Source organism: Vitis vinifera, chromosome 4, assembly GCF_030704535.1.
Source record: "Vitis vinifera cultivar Pinot Noir 40024 chromosome 4, ASM3070453v1".
Classification (NCBI taxonomy): Eukaryota; Viridiplantae; Streptophyta; class Magnoliopsida; order Vitales; family Vitaceae; genus Vitis; species Vitis vinifera.
In genome coordinates, this window is record NC_081808.1 from 22,607,792 (window position 1) to 22,634,234 (window position 26,443).

At 31.3% G+C, this 26,443-nt stretch overlaps 4 protein-coding genes across 6 annotated transcripts; 1 reads left to right on the forward strand and 3 right to left on the reverse strand.

Annotated features, from left to right (window-relative positions):
* Positions 1-305: 305 nt before the first annotated feature.
* LOC100264506 (cucurbitadienol 11-hydroxylase) lies at positions 306-7,583 on the reverse strand. The gene is made up of 8 exons (XM_059736604.1): positions 7,131-7,583; positions 6,766-7,023; positions 6,594-6,683; positions 6,436-6,514; positions 6,261-6,367; positions 6,045-6,172; positions 5,830-5,959; positions 306-476 (listed from the first exon to the last, which is right to left on the reverse strand). The coding sequence occupies exons 1-8, from the start codon at positions 7,581-7,583 to the stop codon at positions 306-308; spliced, it is 1,416 nt and encodes a 471-aa protein (XP_059592587.1).
* A 5,479-nt stretch (positions 7,584-13,062) lies between these two features.
* LOC100267946 (beta-amyrin 16-alpha-hydroxylase CYP87D16) lies at positions 13,063-15,417 on the reverse strand. The gene is made up of 8 exons (XM_003631858.3): positions 15,168-15,417; positions 14,524-15,001; positions 14,172-14,420; positions 13,986-14,075; positions 13,813-13,891; positions 13,612-13,718; positions 13,382-13,512; positions 13,063-13,297 (listed from the first exon to the last, which is right to left on the reverse strand). Exons 1-8 carry the CDS (start codon positions 15,365-15,367, stop codon positions 13,174-13,176), a joined length of 1,458 nt encoding a protein of 485 aa, XP_003631906.1. The 5' UTR covers positions 15,368-15,417; the 3' UTR covers positions 13,063-13,173.
* Positions 15,418-18,638: 3,221 nt separating this feature from the next.
* Positions 18,639-20,411, forward strand: LOC100257602 (squamosa promoter-binding-like protein 3). Of its 2 annotated transcripts, none has more exons than XM_010651005.3 (2): positions 18,639-19,459; positions 19,984-20,411. In XM_010651005.3, exons 1-2 carry the CDS (start codon positions 19,068-19,070, stop codon positions 20,213-20,215), a joined length of 624 nt encoding a protein of 207 aa, XP_010649307.1. In that variant the 5' UTR covers positions 18,639-19,067; the 3' UTR covers positions 20,216-20,411. The 2 variants fall into 2 exon arrangements, with proteins under 2 accessions (XP_010649307.1, XP_019075138.1); XM_019219593.2 differs by having other exon boundaries at positions 18,672-19,459; positions 20,003-20,411.
* A 350-nt stretch (positions 20,412-20,761) lies between these two features.
* On the reverse strand, positions 20,762-25,476 carry LOC100242228 (isocitrate dehydrogenase [NAD] regulatory subunit 1, mitochondrial). 2 transcript variants are annotated; one of them, XM_019219592.2, is made up of 4 exons: positions 24,669-25,476; positions 23,423-23,662; positions 22,931-23,009; positions 20,762-21,245 (listed from the first exon to the last, which is right to left on the reverse strand). In XM_019219592.2, exons 1-4 carry the CDS (start codon positions 25,200-25,202, stop codon positions 20,971-20,973), a joined length of 1,128 nt encoding a protein of 375 aa, XP_019075137.1. In that variant the 5' UTR covers positions 25,203-25,476; the 3' UTR covers positions 20,762-20,970. The 2 variants fall into 2 exon arrangements, with proteins under 2 accessions (XP_019075137.1, XP_059592478.1); XM_059736495.1 differs by having other exon boundaries at positions 23,423-23,650; positions 24,669-25,438.
* Between the last annotated feature and the right edge of the window lie 967 nt (positions 25,477-26,443).

Here is a 26,443-nt window from a genome sequence, read left to right on the forward strand (position 1 = left end):
TGCCGCCTAACACTGTCAAGGAAATACTTCTTGTAGAAAGCCCCCTTAAATTGTCTCCATGTTATGGGTCCCTGATCCTCCAAAAGTCTCCTAGTCATACGCCACCAATGATCTGCCTCTTTATCTAACATAAAAGCTGCATAAGAGGCTTTTTGCTCCTCAGAGCAATCTATTACACCAAAGAATTTCTCCATCTTAAGGATCCAAGCCTCTGCCTCTGTGGGATCTGTAGCACCAGAAAAGTAAGTAGGACCCAATTTCTTGAAGTCATCAAAAGAGCTACCCCTAGAAGATGAAGACTATCCCTAAACATTAGTCCCAGCAGCTCGAGCTTGGCGTTCAACTAAACCAGCTAGTGTCCCAAGATACCTATAGATCCCTTCTGCACTCACAGGAGGCAAACCCTCAACTGGAGGTACATCATTATTAGCCTGACTGTTTTGTGAAGAAGTTGCTCTTCTTGGTGGCATGATGTCCTAAAATAATAAGGCATAACTAAATTAGTCACTAAAGAACCAATTAGAAAATTTCCAAATAAAGAAATAATTGGAATTTATACTAAATGAAACTAAAACTTAAACAAATGTGTCACTCATCTATCCCCAATCTAAACCAATTCAAATTCCCATCAAGATCAAAACCTAGTGCTTTGATACCACTCTGTCACGCCCCATGACCCACTCTAAGGGCGTGACGGTCAATTCATACTTTAAACGGGAAGGCTTACAGTGTAACCTGACCCAAACAATTATCTTGTAATTGGAAGTTACCAATTACCAAATTCCTGTTCAGAGTAGCGGAACAAATCTAAAATCCTCAAAATTCAATTTCAAAACTAAAACATCCACTATCCAAAATCCATTATCCAAATATTTGCAAACTTAAACAATTCAAGTACTAAAACAAATTTCAAAATCTCCAAAACTCAACTTTGATCTAACATAAAATTTGAAGGATCAATATCCAAATAACTTCCAAATACTAAAGGATCCAAATGAACATAACTAACAGTTAAACAAAATCCAACATAAAATCCTAAGTCAAATCCTAATGATGACCATTCCTCAGCCTAGCCATCACTCCTTACCCGAACTAAGAGTACCTGAAAATTTTTCAACAATTGGGAATGAGCTCACAGCCCAATAAGGAATATTAATGCAATTCATGGATCAAATATTTCCATTTCAAATAGGAGATATCGTTTTTTTTTTTTCTCATCAAATATTAGAGTTTCAAAAATACCAATATATTTAAATTTCAACCAACCATTTTCATGTCAAATTCAAACACTTTCACTTAATATTCAATCAAATCCATTCAATTTTTCATTACTCTGGTTATCAAATATCAAATGCCCAGTTAGGTGGGACTTTTCGAATGGGTGGCTAGCCTCAAATTGTTCCTGGTGGAATGAACCAAACACTACTAGTACTAGTAACCTCTAACCAAACCCCTAGAGGCTGGGGTCCAAATCAATTACATTCCCACCATGAAATGTAAAGGTCAACTATTATATCCCGTTGACAAGGCCGAATAGTCAACTATTATATCCCGTTGACAAGAGCCAAATAAACCAGAGTGATGTTTTTGTTCAAGTATTCAAATTTACACAACATAATATATCCATATTTTGTGTCATAAATAAAACAAAATATTCCAACATAATATTTAGTGCAAAACAGTTTGATCCATGCATGGTAACAAAATATCATTTTCTTTTCCACAATTCAAAATAACATATAAAATAATTTAATTTTATAAATATTGCATTAACTTCCCTTACCTCAAAATATGCAAAGACCTTGAAAGAAAAATAACCCTGAAAAGTCTACTCCTCACCTAACACAATAAAAAGACAACTATTACTATTTACCTCAAAATATAAATCTGATAATCCTAAAAGTTCTAAATGTTAAGATTAATATTTCTGATTAACAAAGTAATAATTTAATTACTCTATTCCTTATTTAATTATAATTTTTTTTTTCTAATTTAAGTCAAAGAACACCTCATAACTTAACTATTTACTATTTATTTTACTAATTAAATTTTATTCTATTTATTAGCTTAATTTTACCAACTAATCTTGTACTTCACTTTATTTACATAAACTTGTATATATAAATATTATTATTATTGCACTTCCTAATTCTCTGAATTGCTACCTCATTTCTTAAAAAAAAAATCTGATTTATTATTACTTAACAATTACTAGCAAGAACCTATACCTCATCAAAAGTTCCAACACCTAGTTCCATATTATACTAGTCTTCATACTCAGCATTACTACCCATTCCTAACACCTGTACCTCACTTTTTTTTTTCTTTTCTTTTCTACCCATTACTACTTTATTAATAATATATATATATATATATATATGAAAAACATTCTTTTTACACTCTCTGCCACTCCAGCACACAAGAATTTATTTTTTTATTAGTAAAATATTATTTTCTCACTCTCTCATTCCCACTGCACATGGCATAACCAACAAGTCTTTTTTATTATTATTATTATTATTATTCTTTGGCTATCACCTACCGCCACAACACGCCCAGAAATTTCCTTCATTTTTTTTTTTACTCAGATTTATTCTTCTAAATTTCAAAGTTTCTCAATTTCCAACAATAAACTGCCCCATGTTCATAATTTATTTTTTTTTTCTAAACATTTAGGAAATTCCTAATTTCTAAAATTTCCAATTTTTTTTTTTTTTTTTTTACCAATGAAATAATTCATGTTCATGAATTTTCAATGTTTTGATTTAAAAACTAAATAGACAAACCCTAATCTAGATTTGGGTTTTCCAAAAGATATCTAATGTGTTTAAAATTAATCAATGAATCTAAAATATTAAACTAGGGGTTAGAATCTTACCTATAGAGATCTATTCTTCAACCCTGAAATCTGATTCCAACCTACGTTTTCTGAAATTTTGCGAACAGGAACTTTATTCAAAAAAGAATAGGAAGAAATAGAATTTCTAATTTATACTTAGGGTATTTATTCGTAAAATTACACTTTTACCCCTCTTCCACTTTATTAAATTAATTAATTAACTAATTTAATTATTATTAGTAATTTCCTAAATTACCCTTAAAAAATACTTGGGCGTTACATATATATATATATATATATAGAGAGAGAGAGAGAGAGAGAGAAAGAACATCAACTTCTATAAATTAATTTTATCTTCCTCTATTTAAAAATATTTTAAAATATTTTAAAATATATGCACATTTTCATAACTCAAATAATTATTTCTTAAAATACTTTTTTACTTGATAATATTAAATAAAATTATCTAAAATTAATTTATCATTTTAATTTAATAAAGGTGTTTTACAAATAAATATATTATAAATTTTTTATTATATAATATGAGATACATGTGGAAAAATCCTCCAAGATTCTCAACTGATAAATAAATTTTTTTTAATCTCCTAGTTAATAATGATTTTATATATCGTGTATTATATAAATTCCTTCATTTTTCTCATTTTATTTAATAAAACTGAATACAAATTTTGTTAGTTGACATCAATAATAAATAAAGAAATTTTAAAAATTATAAATACAATTAAAACTAAAATAAATAAAAATTAAATAAATTAAAAACCAAAAAAACTTAAAAATTAAAAATTAAAGTATTTACTCTCATTGTATTTTTAGCTCTTTCTTGATATTTATATTTTCTACCAAAGTGTTTTAATGAAGTGAAATTTAATATTTTATTTTATATTTTTTGCACTAATTTTTTTAAATTTTAATTGCATTTTTAATTTTTAAAATTCTTATTTTATTAATCTCAAATTATTTCTCACAATAAAAAAAATTGTTAATTGGTGTTGTTAATATATAAAAAGGTCATTTTAGAAATTAATTATTTAAATTATAAAAAAGTACATGTATTTTAAAATATTTTTAAATGGGTGAAGATAAATATGATTTATTAAAGTTTTGGTTCTTTTTTTTATATTTTTTCAAATTAGTGAATCAAAACATAATTTCCCTTTTATATATATATATATATATATATACTTTGGATAAATGGAATAATGAAGATAAAATGAAGTATATTGGTTTCATACACTTTCTTTAAAATAAATTAAAATAACTTAAAGAAAAATTATTGACTTATATTGTGTTGTTAAAAATTGTATTTTTAGTTTGTTTTTAAAAACCATTATATATTTTGTAAAACTTATTATTATTTTTTGTTTCTAAAGATAGAAAATAACTTAAAGGCTAAATTAAATAATTTCATGTCAAAGAAAAAGATATAATATATCAAATTATTCAATCAAACAGACAAAATATAAAATAAAAAAAATAAGTTTTTTTCTAAATATATTTTAAATAAAAAAAAATCAAAAGAATTAACATCTTAATAGAAAATTTTTCATCATTTTGGTAAATTTTATATCAAAATTTTAATATTTTTAAAACAATTTTGTAATTTTCTTAATAAAATTTATTTTTTAAAAAATAATATAAATGAATGATGAAACTTTTTAGTCTATTATTGTCTATAATATAATAAGTCTTATTATTAATTCACTATCATTTAATTAAATATAAAAGTTTAAAAGATTTAAATATTTCAAAATGAATGGAAACCACTATTATAGTTATAAAAGAAGTAAAAAGTTTCATGTAATTTTTAAAAAAAAAAATAATTTATTTCATTGAAGAAATGAAAGATAGGTTAGGATAAGAAGAAAAATAATAATAATAATAATAATATAAGTATTAAATACATTTTATTTATTTTCTCAAAAAAAAAAATGCTCAAATATGACTTAAAATACTTCAAATGTGTCATTAAGAAAAAAAAAATGATTTGTAGGAGAGTTCCAAACAAACCCTAACTATCCTTTATCTCAACTCTAAATCTGAAATTTGATAAACACTCTACATTGATCTCTTACTGTCATATTTAGATTTCTTTCTATACATATTATAAATAAACCAAAATCAATGGTTGAGACTGATAAACATGATCATATCGGCGGATCATGAGGCATTTTGTCAAACAGGCTAAAGGATGAGGTAGTTATGTCGGAGAGAACACCAGATTGTTGTGCTAGAGATGAATGCCCAATTTAAGAGGTTTCCCATAAACATTAACATTTTCCTTTGTAGTTTCTTGAGACCAATTTCAAGATTGAATTTAAATATAAAATTAAAATGAAGTTATGAATCTACATATTTCCATTAAGATAAGTAATTAAAACCTTATATTAAATCCCTATTGAAATAGTTGGTGGAATAGAAATTGGAAGCAAAGGAAAAGATTGCATTCTCAATTACCTTTTGGATTTGTGAAGACAATCTTCCATCAAGTAATTAAAATCCTAATTAAATGAAAAGATTAAATTCTCATTCCAGTTGATTAATAATATGGAAAAGATTAAATTTTGAATTACTTTTTAGATTTGTGATGATAATTTCAAGAATGATTTCGATTATGTCAAGTAATTAAAACCCTAACTAAATGAAAAGATTAAATACTTATTTAAGTTGATTATTTAAATGGATTATTAATATTGAAAATATTAAATTTTGAATTACCTTTTAGGTTTGTGATGATAATTTCAAGAAAGGCTTCTATTAAGTAAAATAATCAAAACCCTAGCTAAATGAAAAAATTAAATTCCTATTTAAGTTGGTTATTAGTATTGATAATGATATTTTTGGAAATAAATAAATGACAAACACCTTGTGCTTTTATATATATATATATTTGACTTTATTTCGCATTTTGTATGGTAAAACCAAACAAGTAGTATTGTTTTTTATTCACCGCCACCCTACATGATTGATACACTCCCTGACTTGGCTTCTCTTTCAGCACCATCTTCATGACTCATCTTCTTTGAAACCTTGATATGAAACCCGTCTTTAAATTTTAAAACTGGATTTCGAACTAGGTTTCCTCCCTTAATTTTTGTAAACCTGAAGAGAGAGAGCACAGGATTGGAAATGGCAGTTTTCAGCCACCCTGATGGGTCTTAAAAGAATAAATTAGATAGAAAATCACCTGTATTTGGTGACTGCCACATGAAGAAATATGGCCATTGTCAGCTTGCTAAGTTCTGCTCCTGGACAAAAGCGTATGCCCCCGCCGAATGGCGTGAAATTCTTGGTTGTGATTTTAGATCTTCCATCCTGATCAACACATGAATAGCTACACTATGAAAATGACTCCACGAAGATCAGAAAGACAAGGCAACTCTGAGATTATTCTATCACCCACCTTCCACCTCCATGGGTTGAAAACAAGAGGATCAGGGTATATATTTGGGTCCATGTGAAGTACTGAGGAGACAACTAAAATTGTCCACCCTGCTGGAATTGTGTGCCCTGCAAAGAGAATTAAACTTGGTATAGTTTTTGAATCAATATAAAGCCCGTAGCTAAATGGATCATACCCTTTATTTTTATGTCTTCTAGAGCTTTTCTAAAATTCCCCAGACCAACATTTGCCATCCTAAGTGTTTCATCGATGACCTGCAATTTTCCCAGAACAGCAACCTTGTAAGAATCAAATGACAAGGAAATGAGGTGTTTGGGAGTTTCTTTGACTCACATGAAGTGTAAAAGTCATGGATTTGTAGTCTTCCCACGTGAGTGTGAAATTTGAAGTATCCTTATTTCTAAGAATAGCTTCATGTTCATTCTGTGAGAAAGAGAAATTAATCAACCGAGAAGATTAATGGAGAATAAAATTGAAGAAACAACATGAACTGAACTAAATGAACCAGGTTAACCTTCAATTCTTGCAACACTAGTGGGTGCTCCATTATTAACTTAAGGGCTAAAGAAAGCATGATGGGAATCGACTCAAAGCTAGCAAAGAGAAGCCCAAACATTACGAACGCAATGAAATCTTTGGTTATGAACGCCTCCTTTTTCATGCCTTCCAGGAAATAATCAAGAAAATCACCTCGGCGTATCTCAGGAGAAGCACACCTCTCGTCTACTATCTCCCTCAGAATCTTCATTGTCTTCTTTTGGTTCTGTAGAATTAGGTTCCAGAACGAAGACCACAATGATATACAAACTATATGGACATATTATCCATTCATTTAAGGATATATCAAATAAGTACTTATTCATGAATTACCTTCAAGCATTTATGAAACGTTGTACCAGGTATGTTCAAGGGGACGGACGCTAAGCTATCTAAAAAGTCGATGAATGCATCGCCCATGCTTTCTGTGCATCCTTTTGGGTCATAGCTAAACAACTCCTTTGAAATGAAATCTAACATTATCTGCGAAGTTGCACGATTCAACTCCACAGACGGTTGGCTCGACCAAGCACCCAGGCTTTTATGTGCCATGGCTTCCACTTTCTTGAGTAGCTTATATCTGAGGCGCTCATAGCCGAAGTGATTCAGAATCAGGGTCCTAAGATACTTGTGAATATGACCAGTTGCACCAGCAGATGACTCATCGTGTCCGCAAAGCTGAGCTACAGAGTCCAAGTAACACATTTCCACTGACTTCCCCTCTTGTTCAAGGATGAAATGGTTGGCCTCCGGGTCAGCTGTGACCACCACTTGTCGACCAAGCATGCTTGTTTTGAACAAAGGGCCATATCTATTGATCAAGGGAACTAAACTTCCTTAACGAAAATAAAATAAGATGAAAAGAAGTAATTCAATGATGGGTACTTACTTCTGAATTCTTTTTCTGAAAAATGGGTGAAGATCTAAAGAGTTGCTACAGGAAATGAGAAACTGAATGCTTTCTCCAATGAGTGGGAAGCCCAGAGAACCAGGAGGAAGTGTTACATTGCATCTGGGGTTCTTCCATCTACGAATCCAATATGTGATCCATATAATAACTAAGCTCACAACACACAGACCTATAGGCAACATTTTTCAGTTCTACGGCGACGAAGGATCTGGAGAGGAGGTGAAAGTAGTGGAGGCCTGTAGGCTCAAAAATTAACGAGTCACTCACTTGGATTGAGGGTGTGATTTTGAGGGGCTCTTGTTCTAGGTGGGTAGCCCTTCTTTGGGGTATGCATTTGGCATACTTAAGTGCAAGCTCAATAATAGAAACTAGATTTATATAAATGGGATATCCTGATATCAAGGAATTCTCATTTCATAATTTGATTATGAATTATCATGGATTTTTATGTAGTACATCAAAATCACTTGAAGCATGTGAATGATTCTTTAAATTTTATTTATAGGAATTAAATTTATTCATAGAAATTAGAAAAACAAAAAAACAAAAAAGGAAAAATCATATTTATTCTCTTATTCATTTTCTCCTTTTTCTCATAATAGGAACAAAATCTTAAAAGTTGAAACCATTCGAAGGTTCACCAAATTTGGAAAAATCTTCTAAGAAAGAAAATTGAAATTCTTTAAATTTATACTTAAAAAATATCAATTGATTAAATGGCCATATCTACTTAAAAAATCTTCTAAGGAGTAAGTAAGGGAATAGTCATTTTTTTAATTTAAGAATATTTTTAATAAAAGGAAAGAGAAAAATATTTTTAAATTTTTTCTTACTCTTCTAATTGCCTCTTTTGGAGTAAACTTTGTTTTTTCATGGAGAATGGGACAAACTCTTTTGGATATCCCTATCTTTCGATTCCTAATATGTATTTAGTTTGGGTTTTAATTATTAACATAACATAAGTCATTCTTAAAATTATCATCACAAATTTAAAAGATAATTCAAAATTTAATTTTTTTCATACTAATAATCAACTTAAATGAGAATTTAATCTTTTCATTTAGTTAAGGTTTTAATCATTTGATGTGATGGAAGCTATTCTTTAAATTGTCATTACAAATCTAAAAGGTAATTGAAAATTTAATATTTTCAATTCCCTCTAATTTCTATTTCATCAACTGTTTTAATAGAAAATTAATTTAAGGTTTTAAATACTAACATATCTTTCATTTCCTCAATGAAATGAACTAATTTTTAAAAAAAAAATTACATTAAACTTTTTACTTTTTATAAATATAATAGTGATTTCCATTCATTTTTAGATATTTAAATCTTTTAAACTTTTATATTTAATTAAATAATAGTGAATTAATAATAGCACTTAATTATTATATTATAAATAATTATTAAATAAAAAGTTTCATCACTCATTTATATTATTTATTTAAAAAATTTTAATTTTATTAAGAAAATTACAAATTGTTTTAAAAATATTAAGATTTTGATATAAAAATTACCAAAATGATGAAAAAAATTCTATTGAGATTTTAATTCTTTTGATTTTTTTAAATATTTTTAGAACAAAACTTATTCTTTCTTTATATTTTTTTGGTTTGATTGAATAATTTGATATATTATATATTATTCTTTGATATGAAATTATTTAATTTAATACTGATGCTATTTTTTATCTTTAAAAACATAAAATAATAATAAGTTCTACAAAATATATAAAGGGTTTTTAAAAATGAATTAAAAATTAATTTTTTTAAATAATTCTTAACAACATAATATAAGTTAATAATTTTCCATAAAAAAATTTAAATTTAATTTTTTATTTTTTTTTTAAAGACTGTTTATGGAAACCAATCATTTTTTTTTTTCACTTGTAACTTCACTTAGTTGCCCTCTCATAATTGCACAACACCCTTTATTTCTTAGGTTTTCATTAATTGTATTCCAATTTTTTTTTACTTCATTTTATTTTCATTACTTTCTCATTTCTCTTTTCATTATTTTGCAGCCAATGCTTTGATCTTTTTTTAACAATTAACTTAGTGAACTCCTATATTTCATATATCAAAAAAAAGGAATGATCCATCATGTTCAAGATTAATAATTGATAATGGATTAAATCATACCAATATCAATCCATTTTATTCCATTTATCCCAAGTATATATATACACACACTGTTATTTCATAGATTTTAAGGTTTTAATATAAAAACCCTTTGTTTGGAAGAATTGATTTTTGTTTTGGTTTTAGTAATTTTATAAGAAAATTGAATGAAAGACAAAAAAGAAAGGATTTTGTTCATTTTGTTCTCAATTTAAGATTATGTGTCTCAAACAAGAGTTATAGGTTTTTAACAAAGGTTGTTAAATGAAGTTTCCAAATCTTCAATACTCAATTCATTCATTGAAATTGAAAATTGGGTATCTAAAAAAATCATTCAAAGTTTTTAGAAATGTATGATAAGAATGAAGACCACGAATACTAAAATGTTAAATGAAGTTATCATCCATAGAATAAAACAAAATTGTTGTGTACTTCTTATTCAAATTTCAATAAAATAGAAATGTGTATAGAACTTTTTGTCTTGACCACCTTCAAGTTTGGAGATGGCCCACTTTATTCGGGATGTTGTTTTTTCAATATTATATCATACAACCTTATGTTAATTTATTAGTATTGTATTTTGTCTAAATGGTTTGTCAATGTTTTAAAGTATTTTTTATATACCTAAGTTGAGTGATAGGTTTAACCATTGGAGTCTTTTCAGTTTGAACCTTCATCCACTATGAAGTTAGAGAGATTTAGAGTGCATTTGGGGCTGATTCTAGAAAACATTTATAACACTTGTATTTGAAAATTTTTCAAGTATTATAAATATTTAAAATTATTCTTCGAATCACTATCAAACAGATTATTAATTATTTGGTTCGAAGGTTTGAAATTTTTTTCCCTATAATTTAATTTAAATAAATGTATACTTAGTAAAAAAATTAAACTAAAGTTATGTTGAATCAATTTCAATCTAAAATCCAAACCAAGATTTTGCGAAAATATTTTTATTAAACTTAATAAAAACTTCATATTATAATAAATAAAATGGTTTCAGTTCACACTTACCCAAGAATATTAGGTTTGACATATCGAGATCAAATTTTGATTTATAATAATATTAATACGTCATTTTATAAATTATAAGCATATTAATTTTAAGTTATAAGTATATTAATTTTATATTTTATTACATATAATTATAGATCATATAAGTATATAAATTTTTTAATAATAATTTGAACAATTCTTTTATTTATATATATTTATTGTTAAATATACAATTTTTTTTGTCATCCTTATAAAATGGGAAATTCCTTATTTAGGATTAAAAAAAAAGTAATATTTATATATTCTTTTCCTTGTGATAATTATTATTGTTATTCCTCGGATGTTTGGGCCTTTGAATTAGAGAGGTTCGCAATATTTTGATAATCTTATTTTCTTTTCCATGTGCTCAAAATACATACATTGCACTAAGCATTTACTGATATTACCTAAAAACGTGGGCACATGTCTGATGTATTCTTTTAGGAAAATATTATTTTTAAAAGATATTATTAACAAAGGATATTTTTAAAAATAAATACAAAAATATGTTATTTTCATTCCTAATGAAACTATTCTTTCTCACTTATTTTATTTTTTCTTACATTCAAATCTTTTTTTAAAAAGATAATTTTCAGTTTTTACATTAAATTTATTTTTTCAAAATATGATTTTTTTTTTTTTAACACTAAATTCATTTTAAAAGAGAGAGAGAGAGAGAGAGAGAGAGAGAGAGAAATTCACTCATTTATATTGTATCCATATTTTCAAAAGATGAGTGGAACATAAAATATGATTGAGGGGATAAGATTCTAACCTAATTAGAATCATGAATCAAATTTAATTAAAAAATTGTAAAAGCATTTTCAATTTTTTTTTATTATGTTTGATTAAAAAAATACCAAAGAAAAAATTATTAAAGAAAATGGTTTTATCATGTTTGAAAAAAGAAAATAAAATATAATTAAAATTAGTCATCAATTTATATATTTTAAATTATTTAATCTTTATATAATAAAGAAAAATAAATTTAAAAATATATATATAAAATAATTTATTAGCTTTAAATCTATTATTTAGTTTGTTTCATTTTTTATTTCTTTCTATTTTCTTTTCTTTGTATTTTTTTAAAAAATTTTCAAAAATATGATATTCTCATGCAAAAAGAAAAAAAAAACCCTCCAAATGGTGTAAAGTCAAAAAATCAATTTAGAGAAAAGATTCTAAACAATGGGCCATTGGTATACATCAACCTCCATACCAAAGGCGAAAGCAAAAGGAGTTTAACTAGTGTAAACATATATATATATATATGAAGTAATGAAGTTTGCCCAATAAGGATAACATTTTGAAAAACACAATAGACATTTCCTATTGGACAAATTAGTGTTTTTGAATTACTCTTCCCCACCTGATTTTTAAGAATCTATTTGGTATGGTAATGAAGAGGAATTCTTCAATTTCTCAATAAATAAAAAATGAAAATGTCAATCTTGAATTGCTTTCTATTAGTAAAACATTTAGAGATGATTTATTTATTTTTAAAAATATGTTGAAAAGTAAAATTCTAATTTGTAATTGAGCTTATGTTTGAATAGTATTTTTATTTTTCCTATTTTTGAAAATAAAAAACTTAACTCATTTGGGCCATAAGAGCTACGATGGTGTTTATTTTTTTGCATAGATAAAATCAAACTATTTGGATTTTTTTTATCCAATTAAACAATATAAATAAAATGAGCTTATTATAAATCAGTTTAATTACATTGGTTGATTGATTGTATATTACTTTTAGTTAAATATTTTTGTTTTTTCTATTTAAACAAAAAACAAACATCATCTAATGTGTTTGATAATTATTTTTAAAAACAATTATCTCTTTTTAAAAACAAGAAATTGTTTTCTGAATTTGAAAACATATTTGATGACTTTTTAACACAATGACATTTTAATAACTTGTTCTTTAGATATGGTATTATGATAATATATTTTAATTATTTTAAATTTTTTCATTAATTTTTTGGCATAATTTTAAAATTTAATTATACAAATATAAAAAATATAAAAAAAATGTTGATAACATTTCAAATTGGACTTTTGTTTTAGAAAATACAAAAAAAAAAAAAAATACAATTGTTCTCAAAAACTTATTTTTAAAAATTATTCTCGAAAATTAATTTTTTTCAAAGCCATTATCAAAAACATTCCGGAACGATTATCAACTACTCGTTGAAAGGGGAGCTGGCAAATGAAAACCCTTCTCACAGGCTTATTTCATACCATATATATGGTAGGTTCATACAAGGGCAAAACTACAGTAGCTTCGCCTATAGCACATGCAACCTAAACTTTTTCAAGCATCTTCAGCAGCTGAGCCACCACCTTCAGTGACCATCTCCGAAACCTTAACGTAAAACCCATCCTTAAATTTCAACATTGGATTTCGAACTACACGTCCTCCCTTAATTTTCGTAAACCTGCAGAGAGCACACCTCTTAAAATGTCATTTCTCAGCCACCCAAAACACGTCTTGAAAAAGCATAATTAAGATGGGAAATCACCTGTATTTGGTGACTGCCGCATGGATGAATGTGGCTGCCACAAGCTTGCTGAGTTCTGCCCCTGGACAAGAGCGTATACCCCTTCCAAAAGGTGTGAAATTCTTAACTCTGATCTTTGATCCCCCATCCTCCTGCATTTTTATCAGGAAATCAACGCATTCAAACCTATATTTTGAACTTTTTAACTTCATGAAAGATCAAATCTTAGATCGATCCAATTAATCACCCACCTTCCATCGCCATGGGTTGAAAACAAGAGGATCGGGGTATGTTTCAGGGTCCATGTGAAGTGCTGAAGGGACAACTAAAATTATCCACCCTGCTGGAATTGTATATCCTGCAAAAAGAATTTAAATTGCACATCGTTTGAATTTGAAGAGTAGATACTATATGTAAAGCATGAAGCAATGGATCATGATTCATGACCATACCATTTATCCTTACATCTTCCACGGCTCTTCTAAAACTCCCAAGACTAATATTTCCCATTCTAAGTGCCTCATTGATAACCTGCAATCCCAATAATTCAAAGAGCGCATAACGACTTCATAAGAAAATCAAATGAAAAGAGAAGATAGACTGGAGAAATTTGTTTGTCACTCACATCAAATGTGAAAGTCATGGACTTGTAATCTTCCCATGTGATTGTGGAATTTGAAGTCTGACTATTTCTAAGAATAGCCTCATGCTCATCCTGAGAAACGGAGAAACTTATTAACCAACCAAGAAAAATAACAGGATCAATGAGCGCAAACTTGACGAACAACATGACAATGAATGGAAGGCTAACCTTCAATTCTTGCCACACCAGTGGGTGCTCCATTATTAATTTAAAGACTAGAGTGAACATAGTGGGGATCGACTCGAAGGTAGCAAAGAGAAGCCCAAACATTATATAGACAATAAAATCCTTTGTTATGAATGTTTTGCTTTTCATTTCTTCCAGGAAATAATCAAGAACATCACCATGGCGTCTCTCAGGAGAAGCACACCTCTCCTCCACTATCTCCCTCAGCATCTTCATTACCTTCTTCTGGTTCTATGGAATTAAGTTCCACAACAAAGACCTTAATTATATACAAACTGTTTGGATGGGAATTCGCTTAAGGAACAATTAAGATAGTATAATTTTCATGAATTACCTTCAAACATTTATGAAAAGTTGTACCAGGAATGTTCAAGGGGATAGACACTAGACCCTTCAGAAAGTTAATGAATGCATCGCTCATACTTTCTGTGGATGCGCTTGGATCATAACTGAACAGCTCCATCGATATGAACTCAAACATTACCTGTGAAATCGCATAATTCAGTTCCACAGATGGTTGGCTCGACCAAGTGTCTAAGCTTTTACGAGCCACTGCTTCCACTTTAGGAAGTAGCTTATCTCTGAGGCTCTCGAAGCCAAAGTAATTCATAACCAGTGTCCTGAGATACTTGTGAACGTGACCGGTTGCATGGGTGGATGCCCCATCTTTCCCAAAAAGCTTAACAATAGAATCCAAGTAAAACATTTCCACCGACTTCCCCTCTTCTTGAAGGATGAAATGGTTCACTTCAGGGTCAGCTGCTACCGCAACCGGTCGACCCACTAGGCTTGTCCGGAACAGACGACCATATCTGTTTTAGTGACAAAAGTACATACATAAAATTCTTGAAGGAGAGAAACTCAATTGATGAAATAAAATGAAAGAAAATGAATCCTATTTCCTCATTTTGCTCACTATTATAAGGAATTAAAATATTTTCAAGACCAAGAGGAAGATGGGGATGACGATATACTAGCCTCTGAACTCTTTTCTTGAAGAATGGTAGAAGATCCAAGGAGTGGCCGGGAATGAAAAATTGAATGGTTTCTCCAATGAATGGAAAGCCCAGGGTGCCAGGAGGAAGTGTACCATTGCATCTGGGGTTCCTCCATCTATGAATCCAATTTGTGACCCATATGATAACTAATGTCACTATGCACAAACCAATAGGCCACATCCTTCACTCCTCCCGGGGTGAACTGTTTGGAGATGAATGAAAATAATGGGTCTAGAGGATAAAGGCTGACCAGCCTCTATCTCAAGTGAGGAGAAGACTTTATCCTACAAGGTGCATTAATTGGACAGTTCAAAAAGAGCAAATGGACAACTGGATCAAATGAGAAGAAGACCTAATCCTACAAGGTGTATTAATTGGACATTTGGAAAAGAGCAAATGGACAATTGGATCAGTGTAAAATTAGGTGTTATGTAAGGAGTACATAAAACCTTGCTGCCTTGCAACCTCTTTGACTTCCTACTCAGCATGTTAATTGTCATGCCATTTTTACATGCTTTTCTGTTTCTAAGTGAGATTGGTGTAATAGATTTTGATGATAACCCAAATGGATAGCGTTAGAAAAATAATGAAGGAAAAACATATAAGGACATACATATAATCAACACATAAAGGCCAGGTAGAAATACACTCCAATCTATGTTTCCATAAATTTATAAGAGCAATCAAATATTAACTATATTAGGTTCTCTTAATTTTAGGACATTTTTATATATATTTTTATTAGAAATATTCTTTACTTTTTTCCTTTTATTACTCACCTATAATTTTGTATAAAATTTCAAAAAAAAAAAGTAATAAAAATCACAGCTTTCATTACCAAAGTACACCAAATTAAACACCACAAATTTTCTATTGTGATGAAACCAAATTACTCCCTTAGTTCTTGCCCTCATGTTCTCCATCATCTTTTTAGTGGAGAAAAACTTGTTGAAAAATGTAAGGATGACGAAGGAAATAAAAGTCCCAACTCGCAACACCAATGATAAATTAATAATGACAAGCTTCTCGCTTTATGGTTTCTTGGAATCATGAAAGAAGATGTTTTGAGCATAAGCTTTGGAGTTGAAATGAAATGGCATATGAAGAATGGACTTCTCTTGAAGAGAAATTACTTCCCATTATAGTAGAAAAAAAAATTTGATAAATATGTTGATGTAGAGTCATGGCCTTTAAAGAATATTTAAGAGACTTTATATATATATATATATATATATATATATATATATATACATTTGTGTGTATGTGTGTGAGAAAGAGAGAGAATCTCGTCGCAATGAAAACTTCAATTTCAAACTAAAACAAAGTTTTCTAATTCACTCATAGCTTAGGACAAAGGTACGAAAATTTTCAACTTCCTATCTTACCAAACCACCTTGTCCTTCCTTTAATCAATTCATGCTACATTTTCAAAGGCATGAACAATCATTCACCACCCAAAAGGAGGAGAAGAAAATGTTCTTAGAACATTCGCAAGTTTTCTTTAGACAATGAGGTTGTAGTTAAAATGATCATAGGGGTTGAGAAAATTTCAACTCAAGGGGAACAGGATTCACACCTATTGGACACTAATGAAAACCACAATCCTCTTAGAAATGAATACAATCCCAAATAGCCAAATAAGAACACAACTCAACCAAAACAAAAACATCAACAGCAATGTCCTACCAACTCAAATAATGATAATAAAGCAACTTGTCAAATCTATAAAAGACTAAGGTGGTATTTGTTTTTTTTTTGGCATTTTACTAAAAGCAATTTGTTTTCATAATTTAGATTGTTTGTTTTTCTACTTTTTCATGGCTTATTATAAAATTTTTACTAAATAAAAAAAAACAAAATATGTAGTTTTTTCTAAATAGAAAAAATAATATATTGGTTTTTTTTACTTTTTAATACTTAATAGAAATAAAATACTACAAAAATAAACAACCTAATATTTAACATTATTAAACATTAAGGTTCTATTTAGAGTTAAGTAAAAAAACAAACATCACCTAAATCATCTTGCTATTTGGTTTTATTATTTTTAACCAATCTGAAGATTTCCACAAGCTTTTGCTACTCTTGCATTGAACGACTCAAACAAGTCTTTTATTATTGATTTTGATGCTACCTCACTTTTGACAAATGATGTGGGTAAACTTTCTCATATTAAATCATATAATGGGAATAATTTTATTTATGTTGGAGATGGAAATAGTCTATCAAAAGAAGTCATTTTTTTTATAAATAGTAGAATCTTCAAGGGGTGTGGCTGTTGGGCCCATATAGCCCACCGATGGTCCAAAAAATTGACCCCTGTTTCAGAATTGAGCTCAGCTGATGGGCCCAGCTTGAATAGGTTGGTTGAAAAGTGAGGCCCATAAACAACCCTTCAACACCCAAAAAGGAACCGTGATTTAGAAGGCATGAAAATGGATGTGAACATCTCTATACATTTATTGAGATGTTCCCACCCTATACACCACATATAGTGACGTGTGACACATCATAGAGCCAAGCATCACACCTCACGTCCTGTGATTGTCAATCGACACTTCATGTTATCTTTTGAGATCCTCATGCTTCACTCTTATTCACCTTTTCAAAAAGAATCGGAATGTGTCCACCCTGGCGGAGCCAGAAAATTGGTTGACGGGGCAATATTTGAAACTTACGAAAGAACACATTATCAAAGTAGGGGATTATAGCCTGGTAATAGATGGGTTTTTTTATGAAAATTTTAGGTCGAATCAAATCCCCATGGACCGCTAATTTTTTTATCAAAATTTCAAGGGGATTTGCCCCGTTGGGCACGGCCGGCATCCAATCTTGTATCTAAAAATAAATAAATTAATCATAATATATTATGTTACGAGTATAATTTAATTTTTATTTGTCATTTGCATTTAATTTTATCATTTTATATTTTAATTTTTATTTATACCATCACCTAATAATTTAGATTTTTATGTGATGAGGAGACAATAGGCTTTTTTTTTCCAAAATTTTATGGTTAAAGTCAAATTTTATTCTTCTTTTTTCCAATGGACGATGCGCGTGCGTCAGGACTCAGAAGTTAATGTTGTAGCCGTATAAAACACGAGTCAATGATCACAGTCAAACATCAAATGGTTGTCACCTAGCAGGCATTTTCCTAAGAAAACGACGTCGTTTGCGTCCATTCGCGCCACAACAAAACAATAAAGATAATATCCCGTAAAAAGCGGACGATTTCCTGGTAATAGGTTATGCTGTCATGCTACACACGTGAAGGTGCCTACGTGTCTTCAATCTCCGCCGCTGGATATTCTTCCACCGCTACACCCCAAAACTCTCAGTCAACTTTATTACACCAGCGCACACGTTGCACAGTTGGATTGTCAGGTTTGATGATCCAACGGCTCAAAAATTCTCAAGCCCGGTGGTCAGTTCAGACCCCCTGTGTGTATAACACACATACCGTAGTTTCGGTACGCGGGAGAGATTTCCTCGTTGTTTGCAAAGACGTTTTCAGATTGAAGCGAAATGTTTTTATAAAAACAAGGTGCATTGCACTTTAGTAATTGCGACAGCATCATCGTACACGTATTAATCAGCACAGCTCAACATTAGCGGCATCGGATGCGTGAAGCATCGTTTTCATGTGCTCCATGATACAGAGAAAGAAAGAAAGGTGGTGGAACAGAGGGAATGCAGAAGAAACGTTCATGGCGTTTAGAGAGAGAAGGTGGGTAAAAGTAGGGGGAGTCAAATGAGTGAAGGGAATGCGACACTTGTTAAGAGACTACTATCTCCCACTAGACTCTAGCAGGACACTTTGACAAAAACCCTATTTTTGGCGGAAAACCCTAATTTTGTTTGCTTGAAAATTTTTTCAATGGCGAAGAGATCGTTAGAGATAAAAAGGGAATACGAAAGACAAGAAGAGTATGAAACGGAGGATGAAGTGGGAGAATCTGAAAATGATGATGAAACTGTTGATTACGGTGGTGGTGGTGATGGAGTAGAGGAGGAGGAGGAGGAGGAGGAGCAGGAGGAGCGGGAGGAGGAAGTGGAGGACAGAAGAAAAAGGGCGTTGATAAGGATAGTTTCGGGGCAGAGAAGGGGAGTTCCGTCGAATACGCTGTGTTGTCAGGCCGATGATTGTGGTGTGGACTTGAGGGCGGCGAAGAGGTACCACAGAAGGCACAAGGTCTGCGAGCGACATGCTAAGGCGGCCTTTGTTTTCCTGGGCGGCATTGAGCAGAGGTTTTGCCAGCAGTGTAGCAGGTATTATTGCCTTAATTTCAGTTTTGGGAGCTTCATTTTTGTGGATTGTTTGATGATTTTGATATGCTTGGAAATGGTTGCTTCTTCTTGATATCCAAGTTTATCTTGAAGCTTCTTTGAGCTTTATCTTTGGGTTTTTTGAGTTGCCTATCTACCTTTTGGATTTGGGGATCATTCATGCTCCAAATGGGTGCTGGAAAATTCCGGAAAATGAAAAGAAACTAATTTTTTATTTTTTATTTTTTCCATTAGTTGGGAGTAACGAAAATCTAATATGGCACAAAAGTTTGGCATAGTTGAAGAGAATTCCAATTCTTTTTGGTTTGGATTCTTAAACAGGAGAGATCATAGAAACTTAAAATTTTGGTTTGGATTCTTTTTTCTCGGTAACCAAACGGCAAATTATTTGGGGGAAAAAAATAAATTACCAGATCTATACTTCAACTAGTAATGAACTAGGTGCTGTAATTGAGATGGAAACCTTGATGAAGTTAATAATGAATGGGTTTGAACATGTGATGTAGATTCCATGAAATTTCTCAGTTTGATGATACCAAAAGAAGCTGTCGAAAGCGGCTGGCTGGACATAACCAGCGCAGAAGAAAGAACCAACCGGACCCTCCTCACACAGAGGATAGACGGAAACCACCGAATTCTAAAATGAATGCTAGCTCACTCAAGGCCACAGAGCATTCGGACGACAATGAACTATCTTTTCGAGGGCAGAGCAATATCAGGCATTTTCGAATTAGGTGACTCTGCATTGCCTTCCAGCGTTTGATCTAACTGGCAAGGTGGTATCTTATGCTTCCCGATGGATGAAGTAACAGCATGTATGATGAACTTATTGTATGATTGGATTATTATCTGCACATCATTTGTTCAATGTTGAGTTATGTGTGGGTTGTTGTGTGAGTCAATAGTATGTGAAAGGAGCTCATCATGTGGTTTATTTCCTGCTATCATTTCCCCTCTTTTTTTCGTGTGAGCGCAATGCTGCATCATCAAGATTAGGTGGGGATTGCTGATGCTTGGATTTCTTTCTGAACTTTTTAGATTGCACAGACAACCAACTGGTTTGAAAACGGTGGGATCGGTTGCGGGTACACCCAATTCCAGCCAGCAGCCAATTATTAATCCACCTAGTTCAACAATGATTTAAAACTAGGTTATCTTTAGGACAGAATAGAAACAAAAAGCACCTATTGAATTTGCTAATGTTGAGGTACTCATCTTCAAGTTTGCAACCTGTCTCATAAAGCCATTTCAAAGCCGGGCCATGGCCTACTAAGTTAAAAAATATTAAACTCAGAGAATGGACTTCAGACTTCCTGATAGCAACCATGTAACTTTCACATCACATCATCACTCTTTTATCTCTGATTGATGTTATTTAATATCACCGATTGTGGTGGGAGGAAAATTTTTAAGTAAACATAAACAAGGAAGACCCAAGGCCAAATGGTTGGTTTTATAGTTGAAAAGCAGAGATCAAACACGTGTCTTGTGAATCAATCTAGGGTTGCTATGACTGCATCAACGATCTCTTGGGTGCTACTGTCTCCCCCAAGGTCTTTTGTCCTGTACTTGCCCTCTGAAATTACACGTTTCACAGCAGTTTCTAATCGATCTGCGAATGATGGAAATTGGAGATGCCTCAGCATCATGGCAGATGATAGTAGAAGGGCCACTGGATTCGCTTTCTTTTGTTCTACTAGTTTCTGATGTCCCACATTCCCTGCTGAAGCACCTTGTTCAAAAACAGCATGATCAGCCCCAACATTGCCTGCAAACACCAGTACCAAGGTTGTTGAAAATGCCAACATGAAATTTTAAAAAAAAAATTCATTTAATGTATGGAACAAGAAGCTCTGGTTCTAGACCAGCAGCAGGGGAGTCCAATGCAAATATGGGGTAGGGAGATAAACACAGACACACCTGCCCCTCTATTTTACAATACTTTGTTCATGTAAGCCTGAACTGAACAGACACTGAGATACATATACCAAAAAAAACTTGAGAGGAACAGAGTAAAGATTTATTTATCCTCTGAAAACAAATAAATAAGGTGTGTATTTATTTAACAAAAACGAACTTGTTCAAACATATACAAATAGCATAAAATATTAAAACTAGCAGGTGAACTATTAAGACCTCTTTTCTCTGGACATTGTTTATTAGGTTGACTTTTCACGGAAACCTAATTCTAAAAGACAATTTTTTTTTTTCCCCCAGGAAATGCATAGACTGGGAATAGCCATTTAAAAGGAGTCCAGAATTATTAGAGTGTACTAGAGGCCCTAGAATCATTCCATTGGAGAAACTGGGGGCTATGGGTTCCTTATCAACCAAACAAACAAGAGGTTCTAACATAGCTCTTTGATGCAATCAAAAGGTGCATGGATTTTTTAAAAGTTTTGAATGGGTCCAATGCAATAAACAAAGCATAAACTTAATCAACATAGAGAAACCCGAGATATATATATTATTTTGGGGAAGAGAGTCCCTTATCTTCTGATGCTGCATGAAGCACACATTTATAATAATCAGCATAGAAGTGAAGGATGTGTGACAAGAGAATTTTCTTTAGGCTGTGTTTGGTTTTCTAAAAATTTGAGGGAAAATGCAAAAGAAAGAAAATAGAGAGGAAAAGTAAAAGGAAATAAAAAGTGAAGAAAAATAAAAAATAGAGTTAAAGATGATAAATTATTTTTATTTTCTACTTCGAACTCATTTTATTTATTTTAACTCATCAATATAAAGATTAGATAATTTTAAAATACATAAGTTTCTAACTAATTTTAATTATATTTAATTTTCTCTTGAATATTTTATAGAATAATCAAATATGATAAAATCATTTTCCTTAACATTTTTTTCTTTCCTTTGTACTTTCTGGGAACCAAACATAACCTTAAGGTTCACGAAGGAGAAAAATGCTAAGGAAAATTATTTTCTCATATTTGGTTATCCTATTAAAAATACCAAAAAAATCAAATATATATAAAACTAGTTAAAAATTTATTCATTTTCAAATTATTTATTATTTATATCAATGAGTTAAATTAAGTGAAATAAGTTTAAAGTAACACATAAAAGTAATTTATTGACTTTAATCCTATTTTTTATTTTTTATTTTTTGCTTTTTCTTGTCTTCTACTTTTCTTTTCTATTTTCTTTCCCTAGCATTTTCCTTCAAATTTTCTAAGAACAAAACATAGGCTTAAGAAATAGTGATTTATGAACCTAGGCTTCATCCACAAAATTGCCCTAAGAAATTTGGTTGAAAATGCAAGAAACCACATTGAAAGAAATGATCACAAACCCAAATTGTTGATTTTTAGTTGCAGCAAAAATTTGGGAAACAGGAACGGGTTCATTGACTTTATGTCCTAAGATGCGTGGATGATATTCTAGAAGAAAAGAAAAAATAATGGAGGAAGAAATATAAACTTGAAATTGTGAGTATACCTCCTGGCATGACTCCTGTGCCACCAGCAATACCAGCTGCTGTATTTGCCACTAAATTGCCATAAAGATTAGGTGTCACCTGTAAAATGTACACCACAAAGCATAAGCTATATAAGCCCTTTCTTTTCTCTCTGGAAAAAAATGGAAGACAACAAATAATGAAGCTAGTAGGCATAGGTTTGAAATATCAACATTGCAGGAGCACTGCTTCTGCATTACCACAATTAAAATGGAAGCCAGTTGGCAGAGTTTTAAATGGGTCATCATAAAAATTTAGCTAATGATCTTAGCCTCATTAAAAAGTTAAAAAAATATATGTATGGAAGAGGATTTGTTCTCCATAGCATTAAGTCATTTCTGCATCAGATTAATGTCTGCAACAACCTTACAGATGCTATCAGGAAATCTTAAGAATAATTACAGAACATGACAAACATTGACCAAGCAATTTGCATCTCAATTAAAGTGCTATACAATAGTATATTCACATACCATGACATCAAACTGCTCAGGCTTTGAAACAAGCTGCATGCAGCAATTGTCCACAATAATTTCACTGTACTTGATTCCAGGATATTTTGTTGCAACCTCTCGACAAGATTCTAAGAACAGACCATCAGCAAGCTTCATAATGTTTGCTTTGTGCACAGCTGTCACTTTCTTTCTGTTGTTTAGGTATGCATACTCAAAAGCATATTTTGCAATGCGCTCTGAACAGAACTTTGTTATTACCTAGCAAATGAGCATCATGAGCCACAAACATACTACAGACTGTGCAATGCCCAAGATGCAAGTTCATGAAAAGCATAGCAAAGAATAGGAAGGTAACCTCATAAGATTTACAAAAAATTTAAATGGTATCTTTTTTTTTAAGGTCTGAATTTGTCTGAAATATGACTAGAAATCGATGTAAAGGTGTCAAAAAATTTAGATGATTTCAGAATCTGACCTTTTGCATTCAAACAAAATATCTGAAAATAAGACAAGCCTTAAAAAAATAAACAATACACAAACATATGAAGTCTGAATGCCACATAAGAACAAGACCTTAGATTCTATGTCAGTTGATACATACTGGATTTCTTGATCAATACCAAAATAATAATCAAAATTCTACTTAACTATTGCACAAGGTAAATTATCCATCTGTTTAATCGGAATGCTGTTAACACTGCTTATACCAGTATGAAGCAAAATCATGAACCCCTCTACAACTTAAGATTGGGTTTGGGTTTTAAATCCTAATGAGCTGCAGCCACTGTCATTTTCTTTCTACTGTTTTAAAAGCTAGAGCCATGTTACAAGCCAATTCCTTATTCAGACTTGACAGTGGGAAGACAGAACTTCTCTCATTTCAGAACAAAATCATCATTATCTCACTAATTTCAAAAACTTCAAAAAGATGTCCTCATTTTTTGTTCCCAAAGGTCTATCCCAATTTCTAACTTTGTGTTCATTTTCGGGTAGTAGAGTCATGTGAGTCCTTTACATAGAGTTATTTGGAACAAGTTGAGAACTTAGCAGTCTTGTTCATTTTCCCTTTCAATGGGGGAAAAAAAATCGGAAATTCAGCCATTTATAATCATTCCTGAACTCAAAGCTTTTCATAAATTTAGCAAATGGCTCTTCGGAAATTCAACCAAATGATCCTCTACCTCTAAAATCGAGAAAAGGAAAATTGAACAGCATTGGGAAACGGCCAAAATAACCATCAGACAAGGTAATAACAAATCAAAACCTTAAGGCTTTCCACGACACCGGGAACGACCTCGTGCTCGAGCCCCGAGTACTCGCCTTCCGTATTCTCCCGAATCACGACTATATCCACATTCTGGTGCCGCGTTGGCAATCCAGGAAGATTGAAGCAATTCACAAGCGAAGCATAGAGATCCAGCTCTTTCCTCAGCTGCACATTCAAGGAGCTCACACCACCGCCCATCGGAGTCGCCAAACCGCCCTTCAAACACACCTTGTTCTTCCGAATCGATTCCAGCACTTCCTCCGGCACCTTCTTCATGTCGCCGTGAACTTCGTAGCGCTCAAAGTACACCGGCGCGTGCATCGCGTCCATCACCTGCTCGACGGCGCCGGTCACCAAAGGCCCGATTCCGTCCCCGGGAATTAGGGTTACTGGCCTGGGAGCCCCATCCCCGGGGCGGGGCATGTACGTGACGGATCTCTTCGGGGCAAATCTGGACCCAATGAAGTTAGTGTTATAGGAAGATGATTTCGATAGGAGTTGCTTCAGAATCGGTAGGGTTCTTGGAGCCATTGCGTTGAGGTTTATGATCTTATGAGCTTTGAGGCGGAAGAATGTTCTAGAAGTAGGGATGGGCCGTTTCGCGAGACAAGTGAGGTAGAGAAGCCATGAGAGAACCGTGGAAACAAGGCTGAAGAAGAAAGCAGAAAGAAGAAGAGGGGAGAGGAGAATTTAGAATCCAGAACTTTAAATAAATAAATAAAATTTAAAAAGTCAGTTCTGTGAAGGAATAATAACCATCTGAACATTTGTTGCCTCCTATGATATTGTATAAGCATTTACTTGTTTCATAATCTTACACGAAATTCCAAAGTAATAAAGAAATAAATAAATATTTTCAAAATAAACATTAAAATTAATTATAATTGAAATTAGTATCATAGCACATGAACTTCTTAAAAAAAAAAAAAAAGCCCCTTTTGGCAAGATAATTTTGATATAATATGAAACATTTTTATTTGATAATTATCAAACTTCGTTATGAAATTTTATTATGAGTAGATTTATTATAATTTTTTATTATCACATCATTCATGTGTGATTGATTTATATTACCAAATATATGTCTAACACATCCAATATTATTTTGGGGTGCAATTTTGGTGGATTCGTCCCGTTCAACCCAATGTTTGAATGCACTTAATTAATTTTTATAATATAATGGATTAAAAGATACTTTATATACTTATATTATAAAAGATACTTTATATACGCCTATACATAATAAGAGATTGGTATCGAGAATTTACCAAAAAAAAAAAAGCTTTGTGAATTTTCAAAAGATAATTTGTTATATTATGATAGATTTAAAACGAGCATTCAGGCGCACTTATCCATTGCTCAAGTCAAGCATTGCTTCCATGGCTCAAGTCTTCCTTGTTTTTCCAAAACAATAATTTAGGTATTTTTAAATTACAGAAAATATATAAATTCACTTTAACCATTTAATCACTTAGCTTACCATTAAATAGATCTTTTTAAACTTGTATGTAACTTTCTGGTTTGATCAACAACAACCTTAGATCTTCAATGGGAGAGTAAGTTATTATCTAAAAAGTTTTCTAAGTTGAAAAATATTGGAACAAAATTATCAACACAGTGTACTAAGTATGGAGAGCACATAGTCATCACCTAAAGTCATCCAGGTCATAACTTGATAGCACAAGACCAGGTTGCCTCGTCCGCCTGGCCCAAGGGTATCAAACGGATACAATATTAACCAAGCATGAACTACACCACCTAATAAGCATTAA